The sequence below is a fragment of the Delphinapterus leucas genome, chromosome 16 (assembly GCF_059928025.1).
Source record: "Delphinapterus leucas isolate spDelLeu-1000000601 "Yukka" chromosome 16, BTC_Dleu_Yukka2, whole genome shotgun sequence".
NCBI classification, from domain to species: Eukaryota; Metazoa; Chordata; class Mammalia; order Artiodactyla; family Monodontidae; genus Delphinapterus; species Delphinapterus leucas.
Genome location: NC_143144.1, coordinates 7,661,736 through 7,685,706, shown reverse-complemented (window position 1 = coordinate 7,685,706; position 23,971 = coordinate 7,661,736). Strand labels below are relative to the sequence as shown.

General features: G+C 43.1%; 1 protein-coding gene across 1 annotated transcript in view; it reads left to right on the top strand.

The window, feature by feature from the left end:
• Positions 1 to 23,971, top strand: part of PCNX2 (pecanex 2) — a 278,237-nt gene that overhangs the window by 57,341 nt on the left and 196,925 nt on the right. The window contains exons 10-13 of the mRNA XM_089897420.1: positions 4,603 to 4,748; positions 13,256 to 13,409; positions 13,496 to 13,528; positions 22,234 to 22,405. Coding sequence (XP_089753546.1) covers positions 4,603 to 4,748; positions 13,256 to 13,409; positions 13,496 to 13,528; positions 22,234 to 22,405 — 505 coding nt within the window. The remainder of the gene's footprint in view (positions 1 to 4,602; positions 4,749 to 13,255; positions 13,410 to 13,495; positions 13,529 to 22,233; positions 22,406 to 23,971) is intronic.

Below are 23,971 nucleotides of genomic sequence, written 5' to 3'. Positions count from 1 at the left end.
CCAGCGAAACCCAGCCCTATTCCTTAGGGCTCTGCAGACTTCCCGTCCCCCATCCTCCCTCCCTCCCCCCTCCCCTCCTCACAGCTGTTGAGTGCAGCATGTGTCACCTGGGACACCCTCACCACTACTTCAGTTTTGTAGGTAAGTCCATTTGTATCGTATTTTAGATCCCACATAGAAGTGATCTCATACGGTACTTGTCTTTCTCCTTCTGACTTACTTCACTTAGTATGATCATCTCTAGGTCCATCCATGTTGCTGCAAGGGTACCATTATTTTGAACAGTAGATCTTTTCAGGTAGATTGGGGGAGGGGCATGGACCTTTACATTCTTTTTAAAACATTTTTTTATTTTTAAAGATTTTTTTTTTTTTGATGCAGACCACTTTTTTTTTTTTTTTTTTTTTAAATCTTTATTGAATTTGTTACAATATTGCTTCTGTTTTCTGTTTTGGTGTTTTTGGCACACGCATGTGGAATCTTAGCTCCCCGACCAGGGATCGACCCCGCACCCCCTACACTGGAAGGCAAAGTCTTAACCACTGAATTGCCAGGGAAGTCCCCTTTACATTCTTAAATGTTTTAATTCTTCCAAAGATTATTTCTGAAATGTACTATATACTTCTGTACCTTCTTAAACGGAATGTGCTGATCATTATTTAAGCTGTTCTTGATAATTCAGGTTCACGAAACGGACCTTGGTATTGTGCTGTCAGTACAGATCCATATGGGGGGTGGTGAGCAAATGCAATGATCTTGTTTCTTAAAAAGGACTTGTGTTCAATTTACACCCCGTCCCCCTACTTTTACTAATCTCTTTCTTCTGATCGTAGAATAAAACTTGCAGGCCTGACTTGCAGGCAGCGTGATGCGATTGTTCTTGGGTGAGGCTTAATTAATGAATCAGAGACAGACCCGGCCTCTTGGTTAGTGTGTCTCTGTGTTTACCTAAGTCATAGATATGGAACCCCCCTTAGTCGCCACTGTGGGTCCTCACTCCTGCCAGCTCCTTCATCACTGATGCTTGCCAGGAGCTCTGCGTTAGACCCCTTTATTCCTTTCTGGGGGTAATCACCTTGTTCGCTCCCATGGCTCACTTCTCTCTCTCTTTCTGGGTATATAGATGCAGATATAGACATGTTTATACTTGTATGTATGTGTGTGTCACCGTGTTACACAGGCTGGTTGGCTTGTCTACTCCCCAGGAGTTCCTAAACCCTTTTAAGGTAGAAACTCTGTCTTGTTATTCTTTGAATTTTCAGCTTATATTACATATCATATCTGGCTTATATAACCTGCATAATAAATATTTGTTGGATGAGTGAATAAATGAATGATTAAAACGATGAGAAAAATTTGAATTTGAGAGACTTACCTGGTGGTCCAGTGGTTAAGACTCTGCGCTTCCACTGTAGGGGGTTCGGGTTTGATCCCTGGTCAGGGAACTAAGATCCTGCATGCCACGCAGTGCAGGGGGAAAAGAAAATTTGAATTTGAAATTTATACCAGAAAACAGGCTAAGTATAATTGCTGTGATTCACTGAAACATCGAGCCCTGTGCTTCCTTGCTATTTAAAGCAAAAAATGAAATTCGATGAACCTCATTTTCTGATAAAGGAAGTTGTTATGGGCTGATTTGGGCTCCCTCAAAATTCATATGCTACCATCATAACCCCCATGACTTCAGAATGTGACTGTATTTGGAATAGGACCTTTAAAGAGGTAACTAAGTTAAAATGAGGTCATTAGGGTAGAACCTAATCCAGTATGGCTGGTGTCCTTTGAAGAAGCAGAGATCAGGACACAGATACACATAGAGGGAAACCATGTGAAGACACAGGGAGGAGACGGCCATCTACCAGCCAAGAAGAGAGGCCTCAGAAGAAACCACTCCTGCCAACACCTTGATCTTGGGCTTTCGGCCTCCAGAATAATAACACCTACATGGAAGAGTTACTGTGAAGTTTTTAGGATTAAAGATGGCAAAATTATGCCTTTAATAATCAGTGTCAATTATTAATATCATCAAAAGTTTTATTAGGTATACGGAACTCTTGAATGTTTCAGGGAGCTTGGGGGATATACAGTTCTCCTGTCTAAGCCGCCCCATCTGTGGTACTTTGTTGTAGCAACCCTAGTAAACTAACACAGAAATCAAACCATTTTTTCTTGGCATTAAATTCTGAGATGTTTCTTAAACAAGGATTTCCATTTAAGCAGCAATAAATAGCACAATATACCAGAATCTTTAAGAAGTTTTGCAGAAAATGTAGACGTAGTCTTCCCGTGATTTTTTTATACCAACCTTCCCTAAAACTGCTCTCACTAAAGGAGACTATTTTTCTTACTATTCAAAAGAATGCTATCACCTTCACTGTTGCTTATCCTTGACCTGTTTACACATCATACCTGAATTCCCACATCACAGAATGGTGAACCATGCTCAGCTTGTACACGTATTTCTTACTTGCTCTCTTTATCCACGGAGCATAAGGGAAAAGGATCTCTTTTGGGGGGGAAGATTTACTCTGAACCACAAATTCATTGGCGTTAAAAGAAGATGCTGTTCTTGCTGACATGACAGCAGGCAGTTTCCACGAAGCTCTCTTTTCTGTTGGAGTCGCATTCCAGACACAAACAGCACTTAAAATCTCAACTTTCCTGTAATGACACAGCCCAATCCATCCTGTGTATTGCTAACCTGTATATTGCCTTCACGATGGATCGACTTTCCCTTGAAATGCCTTTTGCGTTTATAGTCTGAATAACTCTGCTCTATAGCTGAGTCAGGGAATTAGCATCTGGGAACAGAGAGATGGTAAAGTCAGCCTCCTTGGAGGGTACCACGTGGTCTCCAATGAAGCAGGTGTGCTGCCCTCATGCATGCCAGGCATTTTGACATCAGCGACTTTCGCTGAATTAAGGAAAAATTATGTAGTCTGCCCAAGTATAGCCTTCTACTTTGCAAGTCAGAGAGAAGTGTGTGAGACCTTTACAAGTCAGCATCCCCTCCATGGCTGCTCTTCTGTGCTGTCTTCCTCCCTTTTCTTATTTTGGTCCTTCTTATCAGTCTCCTGTGTTTTATGTTAGTCAGCCTACAGGAAATTAGAGCCTACCGAAAATCTTTCTGGGAAAAATGGAGGGCAAAAGCAAACAAATAAAAATACAAACTAGAATAATCCACCAATTCTACTTTTAGATGTATATCCCAAAGAGCCTAAAGCAGGGACTTGAACAGATATTTGCACGTGCATGTTCACAGCAGCATCATTCACGATTGTGAATAGCGAATATTCCACCAAGGGGGTAGGGGAAGCAACCTCAGCGTCTGTCAACAGATGAATGAATAAACAATATGCGGTCTATCCATACACCGGAATTTTATTCAGCTTTAAAAAGGAAGGAACTTCTGAGACTTGCTCCGTGGATGAATCTTGAGGTCACTATGCTAAATGAAGTAAGCCAGTCAGAAAAGGACAAATACTGTATAATTCCACTTACAGGAGGTCCCTTGAGGAATCAGATTCCTGGAGACAGAAAATAGAAGGATGGTTGTCAGGCTGGGGGAGGAGAGAGTGGGGGTGTCAGTGTTCGATGTGGACAGTTTCGGTTTTGCAAGATGAAAAAGTTCCTGAGATCTCTTGCAATATGATTATTGCAATATGATTATTGTCACTACTGAAATGTATACTTACAAAATGGTCAAGATGGTGAATTTTACATTATATATTTTTTTAACCACAATTATCAAAAAAAAAAGAGACAGAAATAGAAGATGTACAGGGGGCTGGGGCTCATTAAGTATTTGTTCAGCAAATGAATGAAGACTAATATTTTTCAAAACTGAGTTCCTCTCCATTGGATTAGAGCCAATCAGAGATGAATTTGGGGTGAAAATGTTTTCAATCTGAGATTAAATTCCCCCATTTGTTTCTGTTTTATTGGCTTATATTTTTTCTATAAATATTTTATTTTTTCTTATATTGGGCTTCACCGAGGACCTACATATTGTCAGTGAAAATATTTTTACTTATAGTAAAATTTAAATATTTATCTCAGCATTACATTAAATAACATACCTTTCAAAAATTAAGTCATTTAAGGTCTTTCGCTGAATTCTGATCTTTCGTAAGAATTATTTTCATGGCAGTTTCTTGGCCTGATGGCAGTATTTTGATATGTGTAGCATAATTTTAATGTTACAGTATAATGAAATTGAAGTGAGTTGATAAAAAAGACCTTTTCTCCAACAAGGATCTACTGAATAGCACAGGGAACTATACTCAGTATTTTGTAATAACCTATAAGGGAAAAGAATCTGAAAAAGAATATATATATAACTGAATCACTTTGCTGTACACCTGAAACTAACACAACATTGTAAATCAAGTGTACTTCATTACAAAAAAAGAACTGAAAAAAAAGACCTTTTCTGTTTATTATCATCCTTTTCTTAGGGTACCCATTTTTTATGAACTGTGTTGGTTTCCATTTCAGAATTTGAACATCTGCTTTTAGTACTTTTAAATCAGGAGGTTTATTTATGACAATAACATGTCAATGTGAGACCCTCTCTCTGTTTTTTCTTTCGGCCTCTAAAAGCATCTGAGTCAGGATCTAGAAGACTCTTCCTGTTCTTCCACACAAGGAAAATTTAACCGAGAGCAGTTTTACAAGTTTATCATCTTCCCTGGCAAGTGGATTAAGGTCTGGTATGATCGCCTTACCTTGTTGGCGTTACTTGATCGGTAAGCTGCCGGGCACGCACGCGTACGGGTGAAAGACACGAGGGGCCGTGTGGCGGCTTGTGCTCACGTGCTGATAGCAAGGAATTTGGCTGCAGGCTGAGGTTCTCTGGGGGCATTTTCAAGGTGTCCGCCCTTTGTGCTGCACACCCAGAGTCAAAGCAGTGAGATCTTGACAACTGAAGAAATTGTCATTGAGCGATTACAGTGGGAGCTAGGAGAACTGGGTAAAATAGTTTAGCCTTAAGGTTAGCTTTGGGGTCCATATTATGCCTCGGTCTGCTCACGGCCTGCCAATTTTTGTAGGAGGACCTGCGGCTCCTGTACGCAGGACAGGGCCTGGGTGCCTGGGTGTGGTGTGGGGAGGAGAGGAGGAACACCAGGTGGCTGGGGTGGTGATGTCTGGCCCTTTCCTTTCATGACTTGGGTTCTTCTTCTCTCTATCCTATAATTTCAGGGCTGATCTTTCCTTTAAACCCCGTTACTCTTCCCCACCACTGCTCCTCAAGATGTAACGCTGTGGGAGCTGAGGGTACTGGGTGGGGAGGTGGAAGCAGAGGCTGGGGGTCAGGTTGGCTAAGGCGTGATGGAGTTGGGGCCAGGTAGGGGACTTATCCCCACCTCAAGATATACAGAGGACCGCACTGTGGCCTTCAGAGGCTGTGGGTTTGGGAATGTGTGATGCCGTTACTAACGGTGTCATCAACAAATGCTGAGCTTCCCCGTTAAATGCCAGCCAGTGCATCCTCTACGCCAGCGTCTTTATTCCCGTCCTGCCAGCCAGTGCATCCTCTACGCCTGCGTCTTTATTCCCGTCCTGCCAGCCAGTGCATCCTCTACGCCTGCGTCTTTATTCCCGTCCTGCCAGCCAGTGCATCCTCTACGCCTGCGTCTTTATTCCCGTCCTGCCAGCCAGTGCATCCTCTACGCCTGCGTCTTTATTCCCGTCCTGCCAGCCAGTGCATCCTCTACGCCTGCGTCTTTATTCCCGTCCTGCCAGCCAGTGCATCCTCTACGCCTGCGTCTTTATTCCCGTCCTGCCCCTAGGTTCTTCAGAACCATCTTTGTTTTTTGTTTTTAGATTCCATATATATGTGTTAGCATGTGGTATTTGTTTTTTCTCTTTCTGACTTACTTCATTCTGTATGACAGACTCTAGGTCCATCCACCTCACTACAAATAACTCGATTTTGTTTCTTTTTATGGCTGAGTAATATTCCATTGTATATATGTGCCACATCTTCTTTATCCATTCATCTTTCGATGGACACTTAGGTTGCTTCCATGTCCTGGCTATACTTCAATAAAGATGTTAAAAAAAAAAAAAAAGCCAGCCAGCGGGGCAGTGGGAGGGCTGGTTGTCTGCTTTGCTGTAGTTGGTCCCCCAGGGACTACTTGTTATAGTAATGTCTTAAATGGTATGATCACATACTGAAAAACTATAGTCATGCACAATTACAACAGTAAATTTCAGGACCTACGAGTCAGGGAATGGAGTTATAATGGTTTTTCTAACAACACTGTGTTACCTAAGGGGCACACACTTAAGACGAAGACTTCGTACTTAACTAAGATAATACAGGATAATACAGTCTGTTAAATGAGGCAGTTTTTTGGAAATACTCATTTAAAAAGAAATTACTGGGCTTCCCTGGTGGCGCAGTGGTTAAGAAACCACCTGCCAATGCAGGGGACACGGGTTCCAGACTTGGTCCAGGAGGATCCCACATGCCGCGGAGCAACTAAGCCCGTGCGCCACAACTACTGAGCCTGCACTCTAGAACTCATGAGCCACAGCTACTGAGCCTGTGAGCCACAACTACTGAAGCCCGCACACCTAGAGCCCGAGCTCCACAACAAGAGAAGCCACCGCAATGAGAAGCCCGTGCACCACAATGAAGAGTATCCCCCTCTCGCCACAACTAGAGAAAGCCCGTGCGCAGCAACGAAGACCCAACACAGCCATAAATAAATAAATTAAAAAAAAACAGGGATTCACACGATAGATTTTACATTTATGACAATGAAAGCTATATCGTTATTTGAAAAGGCATACATAAATTACATTAGCTATTCATCGTGGGTATTTAAAGTCACAGGTGGATGAGAGAAGTTGAATTTGCCAAATGAAAGCTTAGAAAGAAAACGTATGCATAATAAAAAACAAACTGCGAGGGTTGGCAGGAAGTGGAAGAAATTGGTGAATAACAGGCACTGAAATCGGACTAGTCACTGCTCTGGACTCCCACAAGTTAAGGCCTTCTGCTCGATGTTTCTCAGTTTTCCGCTGGAATTCAGGCTGATCTTCCTTGAATGGGTCTCCGTATCCTCTGATCGTAGTAGCATCACGGGTTTCTGTGATTGCAGCCTCTTCTGTTTGCCTTCAGTTTGCCATCCATTCTGTTCAGATATTTTCAGACTTGTCTTTGTTTTCCTTTCTCATTTTCTCTTCTTTTCTCTTCTGCCATTACCCCATCTTGCAAAACACCTAGGTTTCCTTTTCATTTAATTAGTTTATCAGGTTGGCATCTAAAACAAAAAGCTGCCCGTCTGAGCATCATTTCATTCATGTATTCATTCATTCAACACATTTTAAAAATAAAGCAAAAACTGAAGCACCTACTCCACGCTAGGCTCTATACGGAACCCCGCGTATAGGGCAGTGAATGAAACAGACACGGTCTCTGCACTAAGGGAGCCCGACTCCACTGGGGGAGATGGGATTTGAGACAGCAAATGGTACTGGGTGCCATGGAAGACACGGAACCTGGGGGAGGAGGGACATGGATGTCAGGACAGGTGGCTGCAGAAGGCTTATCTGAGGATACACAGATATGAAATATGGCAGGGAGCTAGCCACGTGACAAGTAGGGGGAGACTCACTACCATCACTGTCATCGCGAGGACGTGCTCTCGTATTTCCCATCCTTACAAATCCTCTCGACCACTTTCCCCCCAGCTGCTGTCCAGGCTCCCTTGCTACAGAGCTCCTTGAAGCGTTATCTATGCTTTTTCCAGTTTCTCTTCTCCCATTTTCTCATAAACCCATTGCATTCAGCCTCCTCTGATCCCAGGACTCCGTGGAGCCTGCCCTGGTCCAGGTCACTGTTGACCCTGTCGTTCAGGTCACTAGACCCTCCGTCTTGGTCACTTTCTTGTCTGGGCTCCCAGGGCTCAGCCCTTTCTTGGTTTTCCTTCTGCCTTGTTGGGTCACTCCTTCCTGGTCACCTTTGCAGGTAACCACTTCCCGTTGGTGTCTTTAGGAGCTGCACGGCTCTTGCTTTTTCTACCCCCTTTTCTTTAGTGATCGCATTTAGTCTCATGACTTTTAAATCCCATCGATCTGCCAGTGACTGTCAGATTTCTGTCTCCAACTTGGACCTATTGCCCCAATTCTCGACTTGTGTCTCTAACTACAGGATTGACATCTCATGATCAGAGATCATGTTTCAGAGTCGAAACAGCTCTTCATCTCTGCCTTATCCCAAGATGTCTGCTCCATCTTCAGTCTCCCCCACCTCAGCTGATGACAGACCTATCCTTCCAGGTTCTCAGGTTAAAAATCTTGGTGTCATCCTTTCACACCCACATTCAACTTCTCATAGGAAATTATGTTTACTGCTCCTTCAAATGTGTCTGCTGCACCTTCCACCTTCAATGTAACCACCCTTGTCTGAGCTTCTTTCATCTCCCATCTGAGTTACTGCAAGAGCCTCTCCTGCTCAAACCCATTCTCCCTGTACGCTATTCTTTTTTTAAAAAATTTTATCGAAGTATAGTTGATTTACATTGTTGTGTTAATTTCTGCTATACTGCAAAGTGACTCAGTTATACGTATATCTATTTTTTCAGATTCTTTTCCATTATGGTTTATCACAGGGTATTGAATATAGTTCCCTGTGCTATACAGTAGGTCCTTGTTGTTTATTTTATATATAGTAGTATGTATCTGTTAATCTCATACTCAATTTATTCCCCTCTTCCTCTTTGGTAGCCATAAGTTTGTTTTTTCTGTCTGTGAGTTTATTTGTATCAGTTTTTTTAGATTCCACATATAAGTGATATCATGTGATATTTGTCTTTCTCTCTCTGACTTACTTCACTTAGTGTGATCATCTCTAGGTCCGTCCATGTTGCTGCACATGGCATTATTTCATTCTTTTTTATGGCTGAGTAGTATTCCATTGCATATATATACCACATCTTCTTTATCCATTCATCTGTCGATGTTCATTTAGGTTGCTTCCATGTCTTGGCTATTGTAACTAGTGCTGCAATGAACATTTCGGTGCATGTATATTTCTGAATTAGAGTTTTGTCTGGTTAAATGCCCAGGAGTGGGTTTGCTCGATCGTATAGTAACTCTATTTTTAGTTTCTTGAGAAACCTCCATCGGGAACTGTTCTCCATAATGGCTGCACCAATTCACATTCCCACCAGCATCTCCCTGTACACTCTTCTTAACACAACAGAGTAAGGCTGGCCTTCCTATTCTGCACCACGCCAAGCCCTCTTCCAGCCTGAAGACCTTTGCACTGGCTGTTCCCTCCACCTGGAGCGCTCTCTCCTTAGACACCTGCACGACCAACCCTTTGGTCTTTTAAGTAAGTGTCTTTTCTCAGTGAGTCTTAGCCTGACCTTCCTGTTTAAAATTCCATCAGCTCCCCGCCCAGACAGTCGTAACTCCTCTCACCTTGTTCTATTCGTTTTTCTATTGCACTAATCATACAGGTACTGTATCACGTACTCATTTTGTGTGTATTTTACTTATTTTACGTCACTGCCCACTGGAAAGGAAACTTCATGATTTTCATTCACTGATGTATTCCCAGCACCCAGAGCAGTGCTGAGCCCTTTCATTACGTGAACAAATGAATCGACTTCCCTTAGCGAAGCAGCTCCCCTTCCCCATTTCTGCCATTAAGATCCTCTTCCCCCAGATTGAAATCTTGGAATCGTCTTTATTCTTTCAACCAATCTTTCACTGTAGATAATCCATTCAATCACAGGGTCCTTTCTGCCTCGTTCTGTATTGTGTCTGAAAGTCACGTGTCCTTTCCAGTTCTCCAGCTGTGTCACTTTCCCAGGCCTTCCTTACTTCTCTCTGGGGGTATTATTTATCCTTTCCCCTTCAGTGCATCTTGTTAACCTCTGCAACATAAATCTTTCTAAAGTAAAGCCTTAATCATGACACTCCTTGTCCAGTGAGCAAACTTCTTAACCCAATATTTCATATTGATATACAAGGAAATGTGGGTGGGGGGGGAGTGATGGTGGAGAGGCTGAGGGCAGAGGAATGGAGTCCTGGTGGAGGAGAATCTGGGAAAAAAATACTTTTCAGGAACTTTATTCTTTCCCTTTAAATAGGGAAGAACTTTTTTTTTTTTATTTATTTGGCCACGCCAGGATCTTTGTTGGCGGCATGCGGGATCTAGTTCTCTGACCAGGGATTGAACCTGGGCCCCCTGCATGGGATTGCAGAGTCTTAACCACTGGGCCACCAGCGAAGTCCCAGAGGTTTGGTTTTTCTAATTGAAATTTTTGTTTTGTTTTATTTCCTAAGTCTTTATATTCTTTTAGGTAGACACATCAAAATGTTATGAGCACACTAAAGAATGCATAATGTATTTTATGGACCTGAGCTAACAGATACATTTAGCTCTATAAAAAGTGCATAGTAGAAAATAAAAAAAACACATAAATTTCCCTTTTCACCAAATATGTATTACCCCCCCTGATATTTTTAAAAATATTCAACATGAGCATCTTAATATCTGAGTTCTTCACATTTCTATACTTCTCAATTCTATACAACTTGATTGTCTGATTAAAAAATGGGCAAAAGATATGAACAGATACCTCACCCAAGAAGATATACAGATGGCAAATAAACATGTGAAAAAATGCTCCACATCGTATATCATTAGGGAATTATGAACTAAAACAATGATGAGATGCCACTCCACGCCTGTTAGAATGGCCAAATCCAAAACACTGATAACACCAAAGGGTGTGGAGCAATAGGGACTCTCATTTCATTGCTGGTGGGATTGCAAAATGGTTCAGCCACTTTGGAAGACAGCTTGGCACTTTCTTTCAAACTAAACATACTAGTACCATTTGACCTAGCAATCACGCTCCTTACGTCCACACAAAAACCTGCACACAAATGTTTATAGATACTTTATTCATAATTTTTTTCATAAGTTTGATATTTATTTATTTATTTATGGCTGTGTTGGGTCTTCATTGCTGCGCGTGGGCTTTCTCTAGTTGCTGTTGCGGAGCACCGGCTCTAGGCACGTGGGCTTCAGTAGTTGCGGCACACGGGCTCAGTAGTTGTGGCTCTTGGCCTCTAGAGCGCAGGCTCTGTAGTTGTGGCGCACAACCTTAGTTGCTCTGAGGCATGTGGGATCTTCGTGGACCAGGGCTCAAAACCGTGTCCCCTGCATTGGCAGGTGGATTCTTTTTTTTTTTTTTTTTTTTGCGGTACGCGGGCCTCTCACTGTTGTGGCCTCTCCTGTTGCGGAGCACAGGCTCCGGACGTGCAGGCTCAGCGGCCATGGCTCACGGGCCCAGCTGCTCCGTGGCATGTGGGATCTTCCCGGACCGGGGCATGAACCCATGTCCCCTGCATCGGTAGGCAGACTCTCAACCACTGCGCCACCAGGGAAGCCCCGGCAGGTGGATTCTTAACCACTGCACCACCAGGGAAGTCTGCTTTATTCATAATTGCCAAAACTTGGAAGCAACCAAGATGTCTTTGATAGGTGAATGGATAAAGAAACTGTGGTACGTCCATACAGTGCAATATTATTCAGCAATAGAAAGAAAGGTGCTATCAAACCATGAAAAGACACGGAGGGACCTTCAGTGTGTATTACTAAGTGAAAGAAGCTAATCTGAAAAGGCTACATTCTGTATGATTCCACCACGGAATCTGGAAAGGGCAGAACTATGGAGACGGTAAAAAGATGAGTGGTTACCAGGGGTTAGAGAGGAAGGATGGATGAACAGGCAGAGCGCAGAGGATTTTTAGGGCAGTGAAAATACTCTGTAAGATACTGTAATGGCAGATACATATCATTATACCATTGTCTAACCCCACAGAATGTCCACCACCAAGAATGAACCATAATGTTGACTATGGGCTTTAGTTGATAATGAGTTGTCCGTGTCGGTTCCTCAGTTATAACACATGTAGCACCCTAGTCGGGGATGTTGATGGTGGGGGAGGGTGGGTGTGTTTGGGGGGAGGGGCTACGTGGGAACTCTTCCTACTTTCCCCTCAATTTATTTTGAAATCTAAAACTGCTCTAAAAAATAATGTCTATTAATTAAAAATAGAATGTTCAGGAGTGCCTGAACATGCCAGGGATGAAGTAGCCAATTGTCCCTGTCTAAAAATGATCATAATTGAATGGGAAAGACCAATATGGGGACTTCCTGGTGGTCCAGTGGTTGGGACTCCATGCTTCCGCTGCAGGGGACGTGGGTTCAATCCCTGGTTGGGGACCTAAGATTCCCACATGCGGCACGGCCAGAAAAAACAACAAGCCCCAAACAATATGTACATGTGCAAACATTGGTGAGGTAGGAGATGTACTCAGAATTCTTGTGAGTGACTCATCTGAACTCTCGACCTTGTGGTCCACGCCATCCTCCCTTAACTTCATTTCAGCTGCTCCTTGCCGTAACTCCACCCTGCATCTCGTCCCCCCACAGAAGCCTTCCACCCCTGACGTCATCATCCCAGCCTCCGTTCAACCTTCCTGGCCCCTCCACCTGCCTCCAGTGTTACCACATCCTCTTTTGCACTTTGATGCATCCACTTCCTCCCGCCAGCAGCCCTCATTGCCTCCCCATGATCCAGCTTTAGCCCCTTTGCACCAGCATCTTAAAACTCCCTTCCTTGTCCCTTTGCACATCCACTGATAACAGCCCACACCTGATGAGCTCACCTCTCTACCCTGCACCTCTCAAGTGGAGCCCCCCCCCCAAGAGAAAACCACCCCGTGAGGCTGTGGTCACGACATACTTTCAGTCGCACCCTCTGCACGTCAGCCCTCCGGCTGGAGCTCTCCTGCTTTCTGAAACTGAGCAGGAAATTCCGGCCACGGAGACTGTATCTGGAAGGGATTGCCACGCACCCCTTCCCCCATTTAGTGGAGTCAGTGAAGCTCCTTCACATTTCACTGTTGTGGATGGAGGAATTAACGGTCTTCTCCCAGTAAACCCAGTTGAGTGACCAAGGACACCCAATTGGATTATATTTCATTTACTTCAATAACAGAAAGTAGGAGTTAAATATGGATTTTAAAAAATATAAAACACAGGACGAAGGAAAGAAAGAAGGAAACCTTAAAATCTTGTTACCAAATATAAAGGCGTGCTTGGGATAAGTACTCTCTTGTGGCCAGTCTTTTTAGAAGCATGCAGGTATTCTCTGTTTAAAAACAGACAGCCTTACCTTTTATTCCCTCCATTTTTAATTTGTTTATTTTGCCCAGAACTGAAGATGTCAAGGAAAACGTGTTGGCAGTTTTACTGATTGTCCTGGTTTCCCTGCTCGGATTTCTGACACTGAACCGAGGCTTTTGCAAAGACATGTGGGTGCTTCTCTTCTGCCTCGTCATGGCCAGCTGCCAGTACTCCCTGTTAAAGGCAAGAGCACATCTAATTCTTACCATCACTAATGTAGCCTTGAAATCATGAGATGATGACACAGACACTTCTCATTTGTGTTCTAGAGCGTTCAGCCTGACCCCGCCTCGCCAATCCACGTAAGTGTCCAACCACGGGCGAGTAGCTTGTCCTCTCTGCTTGCGTTGAAGATAGGGGAATGGGCAAAATAGATTCAAAAGGCGACGTGCATATCAATATCCATATATATTGAATATATAAATAGAAATATTAATGCATGGTGGCCAAGTTCAGGCTAGATCGGAGAGCGTGGTGGGGATGGTGGCAGGGACAGAACAGGATGGGAACCAAGAATGTGTGCAGGGCCTTTTCTGCCCCCACTGGACTCATGTCAGGAAAGACGGTGAGCCCAGACTCTGCAGTCAGGCTGCCTGCGTTCGTTTTCTGGTTCCTGTGTCTGATTGTTGGACCCTGAACAAAATGTGTACTCTCCATGCCTCAGCTTCCCTGTGTGTAAATAAGGATAATAAAAATGCCTATGGGGATTCAGTAATCCAAGTAACGGGCTTAAAACAGTGCCTGGCATAGAGAAATTGCTTAATAGATGGTAGAAACCTCAGTATGTAAGCATGAATCATTATTCTTTTTACCTGAAGCTGATCTCTCTCTCTTCCACATTTTCAAGTGTATTGTTACCTTTTACCTCATCATTTGGGGCTCATTTATATCTGACACTCCGGGCTCCCCAGCACTGATCTCTCGGTGCCTGGGTGTTCTTCCATGAGCTCGGAAGCACACGTAGCATCCACTGACCCAGCTGCACCTTCCCCTGTGGTGCTGCGGCTCCAGGTCTGGCACTCTCCCTACTGGGACCCTGGCCACATGCCTGTGCACCGAGACCACTGCCTGGTGGATGTCCCAGCTCCTTGGGAAACCTTCTTTCCTCTGTCATGGTGAGCTCCTGTGGGTCCCCAAAAACCACTTCCAAAGAAAGAAAACTTGACCTTCCCGCTACTGTGCCTTTAAAAAAATTCATATCCATGATTTAGGACTGCTTTTAGATCTGTGATAGCTCATGCTTAGCTCATAGTAATTAAGAAAAGCTTGTAATTGGACACTCACCTGGCATACATTACTATCTTGTTAAATTCCTCTGTTCCCCATAATTGGTTTAATACATATAATACATCTTCTTTCATCCCAGAGTCTGAATGTCAAGATAAGCAGAAGCAGCATAATTAGGCTATCACGGATGTGCCGTTGTGATTGTTGTCAGGAATCTGGGTTAGGTGGTGAGCGCAGAGACGTACAGCCCTGGGGTGTGCTGTCCCAGCCCACCCTAGACGCGACACTGGCGTCCTCCTGCTGTGATAAATAAGCCCCGCTTCCTAGTGACAGCACTTGGGTCACTGTCTTTCTGGGTGACGTGGGGGAGGGGTGTTGCACGCTGTTAAACATTCATTTCCTGCATGTACTTTCAGGAATAATGCTAGGCAAGGGGGATGGCAAGTACAGCTGCATAATCCCTGTAGATCTGTAATGACTGTTCGCAGGACCCTTGGGTCCTGCTCTAAGTTGGAGTCGTATTGTCTATATTGATCCAGTTCCTGGAGGACTAAATGCAGCTGCCCTTCCTTTATCTGAGCAAGCATGTCGTAGTGAGATAGGAAGAAACGACTTCTCTTACTGTCAACAGAAGCCACAGTCAGACATCAAACTATGTTTATGGCAGTACTTAATTTGCTTACACAGATTTCTGAGTAGAATGAGTCCCAGATTTGAGCTGGCATTTCTCTAACTGTTCTGATGAGGCAAGAAAATATGGTAGCTATAAAATAGTTCCTCTTGCAGTGTGGCTGAGCCATGTAGGCGTTTAGAGGCTGATTTACTGTTTAGAGATGAGAAAACCTCAGAAAGGAGATGGTCAAGAGAATGAACCCAGTCTGGTAGAGACATGGTGCTCAAGCCTGCCACCAGCCCTGGCTAAGGTTCATTCATCAGGGGCTGTCAGATGAACCAGTGCGTTTCAAAACTGCGTTACTTTGTTCGTTCCCAGGGAGGGCCATTAATGCAGTCAGTTCTTGGAGTGATTGACTGACTTTCTCCTTTGTTTCCTTCCAGGAGCACAGAGGTGGCAAATTTTGAGCAAGTTGTTAAAACCTGAAGATAGCACAATGAAAAAAAAAATTTTTTTTTTTTCATAACATTCTGTGAGCTTCAGATAGAGTTACAGATTAACACTGGCCTGCTAACAGTTATGGCACCATCGACCCTGGGCCTGAAAGAAACGTGTCTGATTGGAAAAGAAGAGAGGTCTAGGAGAGCTTACAAAAATGAGAATGGGGGGTAGCTCCTGGAAGGAATCTGAGGATCAGAGACTGGCACCTTAGTCACAGGCAGTGAGGCTCTTCCTTGGCTTACACAGATTTATACACTGGTCTAACCAACAGTATCCACTAATGATAACCCAGAAAGCAAAATCCAGTGGGATCACTGGCACAGAGGCAGTGTCGGGGCCTTTCCCAGCACCTGCAGGGATTCTGAGTTAGGACAGCTGGGGCAGCACTTGGGAACCTGCATTTTAACACTCCCCCACCCCGTGCTGATGGCGGAGGTGATCTCAGATCACACCCGAGAAACACCGGGGTAACTGGAAGCGTGTGGGTTTCGGGATTTGAATCCAGCCTCGCCACGTACAAACTACGGCATCTTGGTCAAGTGACCTCTCTGAATCTCAGGTTTTTCCTCTGTAAAAGAGGAAATAATAAAATAGGATTGTAAGGGGATTAAACAAGATAATGTACATCCAGGGCTCAGCCTAGAATCTGGCACCGCGGGAGCACTTGACAAATGTTGGTAATTTTTGTGTGAGTAAAGTGGGGATAATAATAACAGCCTCAGCTGGATTTGGTCATGAGTGAGTTGGATAATCTATATAATGTACCCAGTGCAGGACCTGGAATATTCAGTCCTCTGTAAAGGTTTCTTTCCTTTCTCCTTCTGCTCTGCGGATCCAGAGGACTGAGTGTACAGTTTCCACAAAGCCCACCCCTAGGTCCCCAATTATTAACCTCTTCCATCAGTATGTTACAGTTGTCACAACTACAGAAGCAATGTGGATACATTATTATTAACTGAAGTCCATATTTCACTCAGATTTCCTTCGTTTTTACGTAATATCCCTTTTTTTTTTTTTTCTAGGATTCCATCTAGGACATTGCCTGACATTTAGTCATTCTCTCTCCTAAGGCTCCTCCTGGCTGTGACAGTTCCTCAGATTTTCCTTGGTTTTTGATAACTGGACAGCTTTGAGGAGCATTGGTCAGGGATTTTGTAGACTGTCCCTCAGTTGGGATTTAGCTGGGGCTCATCTGATGATTTAACTGGGTTATGGGGGAGGAAAACCACAGAAGTAAAGTGCCGTTTTCCTTACGTCATTTCGAGGTTATGTACAATCAACATGACTGAACCACTTTTGATGTTGACCTTGAACACCTGGTTAAGGTGCTGTTTATCGGAGAAACGGTTTTTTTTAAATTTCACTAAAAAGTTTTAGAAATTGAAGTATAGTTGATTTACAGCGTTGGGTTAGTTTCTGGTGTGCAGCAAAGTGATTTGGTTATACATATACATATCTATTCTTTTTCGGATTCTTTCCCATTATAGGTTATTACAAGATATTAAGTATAGTTCCCTGTGCTCTACAGTAGGTCCTTGTTGGTTATCTGTTTTATATAGAGTGGTATGTATCTGTTAATCCCAAACTCCTAATTTATCCCTTCCCCACCTTTCCTCTTTGGTAACCATACATTTGTTTTTCTGTCTGTAAGTCTGTTTCTGTTTTGTAAATAAGTTCATTTGTATCATTTTTTTAGATTCCAGGTATAAGTAATATCATACAATGTTTGTCTGACATACTTCACTTCGTATGATAATCTCTTAAGTCCATCCATGTTGCTGCAAATGGCATTATTTCATTCTTTTCTATGGTTGAGTAATATTCCACTGTATATATATGCCACCAAGTGTGGGTCATAGAATACTTGCTGGCTAGGGTTTTACTGGGGTTCAGCTTCCTTAGGGCAGTGGGCGCTCATCCCCAGATCTCCTTCTTTTGCTCCACACACAAGGGGAACTGAAGTGTATAGTTAAAAATTTTCGGTATACATCCAGAAAAAATGAAAACTTTAATTAGAAAAGATACACGCACCCCAGTGTTCATAGCAGTACTATTATAATAGCCAAGACATGGAAGCAGCCCAAGTGCCCATCAACAGATTAGATAAAGAGGAGATGGTGTATATAAACAATGGAATAACACTCAGCAAAAAAAGAAAGACTGAAGTATTGCCATTTGCAGCAACTTGGATGGGCCTCGAGAATATTATGCTTAGTGAAATAAGTCAGACAGAGAAAGACAAATACTGTATGATATCACTTATGTGTGGAATCTAAAAAATAATACAAATGAATCTATAGAAAAATCAGAAACAGACTCACAGACAGAAAGCAAACTTACGGTTGCCAAAAGGGAGAGAGGGGGAAGGATAAATTATGGGGTTAACAGATACAAACTACTGTACATACAATAGATAAGCCACAAAGATTTACTGTATAGCCCAGGGAACTATATTGAATATCTTGCAATAACCTATAATGGAATATAATCTGCATAAAAAACCCCCCAAACAAATCACTATGCTGTATATCTGAAACTAACACAATATTGTAAATCAACTATACTTCAATTAGAAAAATGTGACTCTAAATATAAACAGGTGAATTGCTAAAGCAAACAGCAAATCCTTATTAGAGTAAAGAGAGTTCCACGTAGGTAGACGTAGTGTCTCAGAGGGGCTGGACAGAGCAGCGGGCAGTTACTTTTCTACACCCTCTCCTGGTAGGAGCCCTCTTCCACCTTCCAGGAGAAGCTATTACGAATGATTTCCCCCCCACTCTCTCTTTACTTCACATGAGTAACATTCACGTCATGTGTCTAAAGAATGAGGATTGCGAATGAACTTGATCCGAGTGAGGTTGAGTGTTGGGCCTAGAAGGATCCAGTGGCAAATGCAATCACCATCTGGGTCAGTTTGGCGAGCCAGTGGGTAGTAGCCAGTGGGTAGTATCCAAGTCCTGGCTCGGCCGCACTGCAAAGCCTGGGACACATTTCTTCCTCTTTGTGCCTCAGTTTACTCTTGGCAAAATGAGAGTAATGGTAGGACTTCTTCGAGTGGAATATTTAAAGTAGGTAGAAGAGTGCCTGAGGCACAGGAAAGCAGGATAAATGTTAGCCTTTGCTGTCTTACATCAGCTTGTCAAAACCAGCTGACCTCTGAGTGCGGCCAGACAGGAACTTGTGCAGACTCGGCAGGTGTGAGGCAGCTCTTGTCCGCCCTCTGGGCTGAGAAGCAGAGAGTTCGGATCTGCACGAAGCCTGGAGCTGGCACGGGTAACGGCAGAGATGGGATGGGGCTGGCGTGTCCTGGTTGCTGACGGCCTTGGTTCAGTGCCCCTGGGTTCAGACACCCCATCTGCCTTAGAACAAAACCCTTTTATCGCTCTGTCTCCCTGTCTATCTATCCATCTATATCTATCTACCTACCTATCTATCTATCTATCATCTATCAATCTATCTATCTATCCATCCATCCATCTATCTACTTATCTATCAGCAGCAAGTTTGAAACATCTGACCAGCCCACTGTCTTGGTAAGAGGACAATTAGAATGGCCTGGTCCCCTAGCCACAAGCACCACTGCTCTCCGGGTGGGGACCTGTAGGTTTGGATAGATTCTCTCACCTTACCCTTTTCTTGTCCTGCGACCAGAGCACCGCCTGTGAAATTGTATATGTAGGTGGGGTTAACGGGAGACCCAAATGCGTGTGTAGACCAGCTTTTGTAAAACAGCCTGCAAGATGCCCCAGAGCAGAAATCAGCAGTGCTTCCCCAGGGCATTTGAAGGTGAAAAAACAGGTGGGAAACACTTGGACAAGTTTGAAAAGATTGTGATCAGACTTCACCTGGAGGAGCGAGTGGAATTTTTCTATTGAAAAAAAAAAAGAATCCTTGGGAGGTTTTATGATTGAATCCTACGTGAAAGAAGGAACTGGAGAAGAGGGAAATTTTATTAGTGGGTGTTCTTAGGAATCAAGACAAATAAAAGTGACTCACTTGCCATGTATTAGCGATATGCTTAGAATGGTTTGGGGACCCCAAAGATAGCATGATGGTGAGGGCAGCCTGTTTCTAAGGGAGCCTTAAGGTTTATCTCAGAAATTACAAATAAAAAGGAAGCATTCCCATGCCCAATAAATAAAGTTTGACTTGGACGATCCAAGATGATATCTTAAATTTGTTCAAAGCCATAGACTTTCAATTCCTGGAAAAAGTTATTTTTAACCTTTTAGTAACAGAAAGAACGAGGGCAAGTGGGAAGTAGCTATTTAATTATATTTCTGAAATGGTATCAGTTTGAGGAAAGATCTCATATGCTTGTGTATTTGTATACTAAGTGGCTGTCTATACCAAGCAATTTATTTTGATATTCACTTGATAAGAAATGCATTAAGATTTCACTTATGCTTTAGTTTCAATTTTTTTTTAAATGCAGAGGAAGTAGCCCTTTACTCATTAATCTATGACCTAGTTGGATTCAAAAGGAAATTTCATAAGAGTACAAAATATTCCTTTAAGACTGAGTCTGGACTCAGGGCCAGACATAGCCAGCCCCCATGGACAGCCTGTGTTTTCCTTCCTATTAAAAGATGGTCTCAGAATAAGACTATTTCTATTATAGAAGCAGTGGCAATTTAAATTGCATTTCTAAATATGTTCAAGTCAGTGACTTTAAAAATTCATATCCAAACTTGTATCACTTTCTTTTTTTTGACTTATTTCCTAGTCTTTTTATTTTATATTTTTAACATCTTTTTTTTTTTTTTTTTTTGCGGTACGCGGGCCTCTCACTGTTGTTGCCTCTCCCGTTGTGGAGCACAGGCTCCAGACGCGCAGGCTCAGCGGCCATGGCTCGCGGGCCCAGCCGCTCCGCGGCATGTGGGATCTTCCCGGACCGGGGCACGAACCCGTGTCCCCTGCATCGGCAGGAGGACTCTCAACCACTGCGCCACCAGGGAAGCCCTAACGTCTTTATTAGAGTATAATTGCTTTACAATGGTGTGTTAGTTTCTGCTTTATAACAAAGTGAATCAGCTATACGTATACATATATCCCCATATCTCCTCCCTCTTGCGTCTCCATCCCACCCTCCCTATCCCACCCCTCTAGGTGGTCACAAAGCAACGAGCTGATCTCCCTGTGCTATGCGGCCGCTTCCCACTAGCTATCTGTTTTACACTTGGTAGTGTATATATGTCCATGCCTCTCTCTTCGTCCTAGCTTACTCTTCCCACTCCCTGTGTCCTCAAGTCCATTCTCTACATCTGTGTCTTTATTCGTGTCCTGCCCTTGGGTTCTTCAGCACCCTTTTTCTTTTTTTTTTTTTTTTTTTAGATTCCATATATATATATGTGTTAGTACACGGTATTTGATTTTCTCTTTCTGACTTACTTCACTCTGTATGACAGACTCTGGGTCTATCCACCTCACTACAAATAACTCAATTTCATTTCTTTTTTGGGCACAGTAATATTCCATTCTATATGTGTGCCACATGTTCTTTATCCATTCATCTCTTGATGGACACTTAGGTTGTTTCCATCTCCTGGCTATTGTAAATAGAGCTGCAATGAACATTGTGGTGCATGACTCTTTTTGAATTCTGGTTTTCTCAGGGTATATGCCCAGTAGTGGGATTGCTGGGTCATATGGTAGTTCTATTTATAGTTTTTTAAGGAACCTCCATACTGTTCTCCATAGTGACTGTATCAATTTACATTCCCACCAACAGTGCAAGAGGATTCCCTTTTCTCCACACTCTCTCCAGCATTTATTGTTTGTAGATTTTTTGATGATGGCCATTCTGACTGGTGTGAGGTGATCAAACTTGTATCACTTTCATCTTGACTTTTTATACTCAAAGTAGTTCATGAATTGCAAATAATATTCTCTCCCTAATTCATTTTTGTTGGTTTTTTGAACCTTATGAACTGTGCATTGATTTGTGAGATGTAAATTAATTGTTCATTGACTTTTGCCCTGGAAAGTTGATGTTATAGCTTTTCCTTAATTTTTCTATCCATTCCAGAAGAAGAATAAAACAATGTGTCCGCTCGCCTCTTAAGAATATTTTGAAGGTTAAGATGAAATCAGTTAAGTTTTTGGTCCTCCTCAGAGGACAATGCAGATAAATAGCAAATGTTTAAAAATTGATTATTCCACTGTGCTACACTGAGACATTTTGTGCAGTCTCTGCAGGTATAATTTGGCACCTGTATTGTCTTGCTTTCTAAGACATAAGGAAATTGAAGCCTACAACTTGTAATTCTATTTCTTGTTAATAATGGAGCTCAACTTAGAGCATGCAGAGCAAATAGTGGTTTAAATTAGTTTGGCACTTGAAATGAACAACACAAATGGAAGTTTCACTGTGGGGGAAGCATTGAATTAGATCTAGATTTTATCCAAGGCTGGTAATTACATTTTCAGGTAAATCTTGCTGAGTCTGAGAGACGTAACATTCTTTTTGATATTCTTCTTTGACAGAGTAAACATCAGGGTATTTTTTTTTCCCCCTTGGTGTTTTGTGTGTATGAATTATGGTGGGGGAGGGGTGAATTGTTATATGGTATAAGTTGTATAATATGGTATAAATGATTGACTATGAGGCTTTTGTTATTTAATCAAAATTAAAGGTACCATTCAGAAATTGTGTTTGTTTTCTAGGGACACAACCAAATCATAACATATAGCAGACCAATCTATTTTTGTGTGCTTTGTGGCCTTATCTTGCTGCTTGATACTGGGGCCAAAGCCAGGTACCCTCCCACTTACATTGTGTATGGCCTGAAGCTCTTCTCTCCAGGGTCTCTCCAGTCGGCTAGGGACTTCTTAATAGGTGAGTTCATTTGGGGGTTGTGGGGAAGAATATGGAGGTGGGAGGGTATTTCTCCCCGTTATTTTTTGAATCCCTCGTTGGATAAATTTTCTTACTTTATTATTGAATCAAGAGATGTGCATTTTTTCTCTTGGCTTGCACACTTTCAGAAGACGGCCTGGGAGGCAGAGCCCCAAGCATCCAACAAGGGACTTATTCTAAAGGAAGTTGATATCCATGAGCAGGGAGCTGCAGCATCATAATATCTGAAGACTGGTGGCTGAGGTGCCTGATGTGTGGCGTCAGTGGGGCTCCCCAGGGTGGAGGCGATTTTGCCATTAGGGTGGCAGCCACAGCCCCATCTGCACGGCACAGATGCTCTGGTAACATGTGAGTGGACATGGTTCTCAGTCCAGATGGAGTCCTGGATGTCACCCAGCCTTCCATTGGTGCACTTTACTTGCCTTAAGGTCTAGGCGGTGTTTGATGTAAAATGCTCCATGTACACAAGTGACCTTCATAATATAATGGTGTAGAGCCCCAGCTTCGGAGCCAGATGGCTGGCTGTTTGAATTCCATCTCTTCTTCTTTACTAGTTGTGTGACCTTAAGCAAAATTCAACTGTGATATGGGGACAAAAATAGTACACACCACGGAGATTGTTGCAGATTTTAGATGAGTTGGTATATTTAAACACATAGAAACGTGCCTTTAACCAGGTATTAGCTATTATCATCTTTATTACGCGAAGAGGCTGCCCCACTGTGGGCCCGCAGCTCCGAAGACTTGACTGTCAAAGCTCTGAGAATTCTTGTGATGACATCCAGAGGTTTCCACACCTGCTGACTTGTGATTATCTGATCCCATTGACCGGATGAGTTGATAAAGGACAGTTACCAAAGACACCACCCCCTAGATCTGCTACTTGCCAGCCAGAAATTTTACTCAAGAGGAGATTGTCAAAGCCATCATTAGGACCAGCACAAGAGAGAAACAGGAAGTGAGTACGTGTGAGGTTGTTTACCATCACGTGTCTGAAGATGCTCTTGTGCCTGTCTCGCGGAGGAAGTGGTTCTCCTCTGGCTGGAGTTGTGCCTTATGGGTGATAATCTCTGTTCTCCACCGCCGCTCTTGGTTTCTGCTCAGACCATCAGCGTACCACAGTGGAGAGAGGCACCAGAGGAAGCGGAGGGGCAAGGGAGACAGGAAGATCTGGTGTCTGCTGCCTTATTCTGCTCCCAGGGAGGAAGGGGTTGAATGCGAACCAAGGGTAGGAGATGAGTCCAGCGGCCACTGAGCAGGTGGGAAGGATGGAGAAGCTCTTTGTCCTATGTAATCCAAGAAGAGGACATCAGATAACAGAACAATACAAGGAGGAGAAAGCACAGTGACAAGAGACGAGGAATCTGGGGGATAAAATTGGCACAGGAAGAAAGACAAAGTCCGTGGTGGGACTAGTTGCTTTTGTAGGCTGAGGGGTGAATTAAGGAAGTAGAAACACTCAGGGTGATATTCTTACATAAGTTATTTTCCTTTTATGATCTTTCATATATGTTCAGAATATCACTTCTCTTTCATTATAAGGAA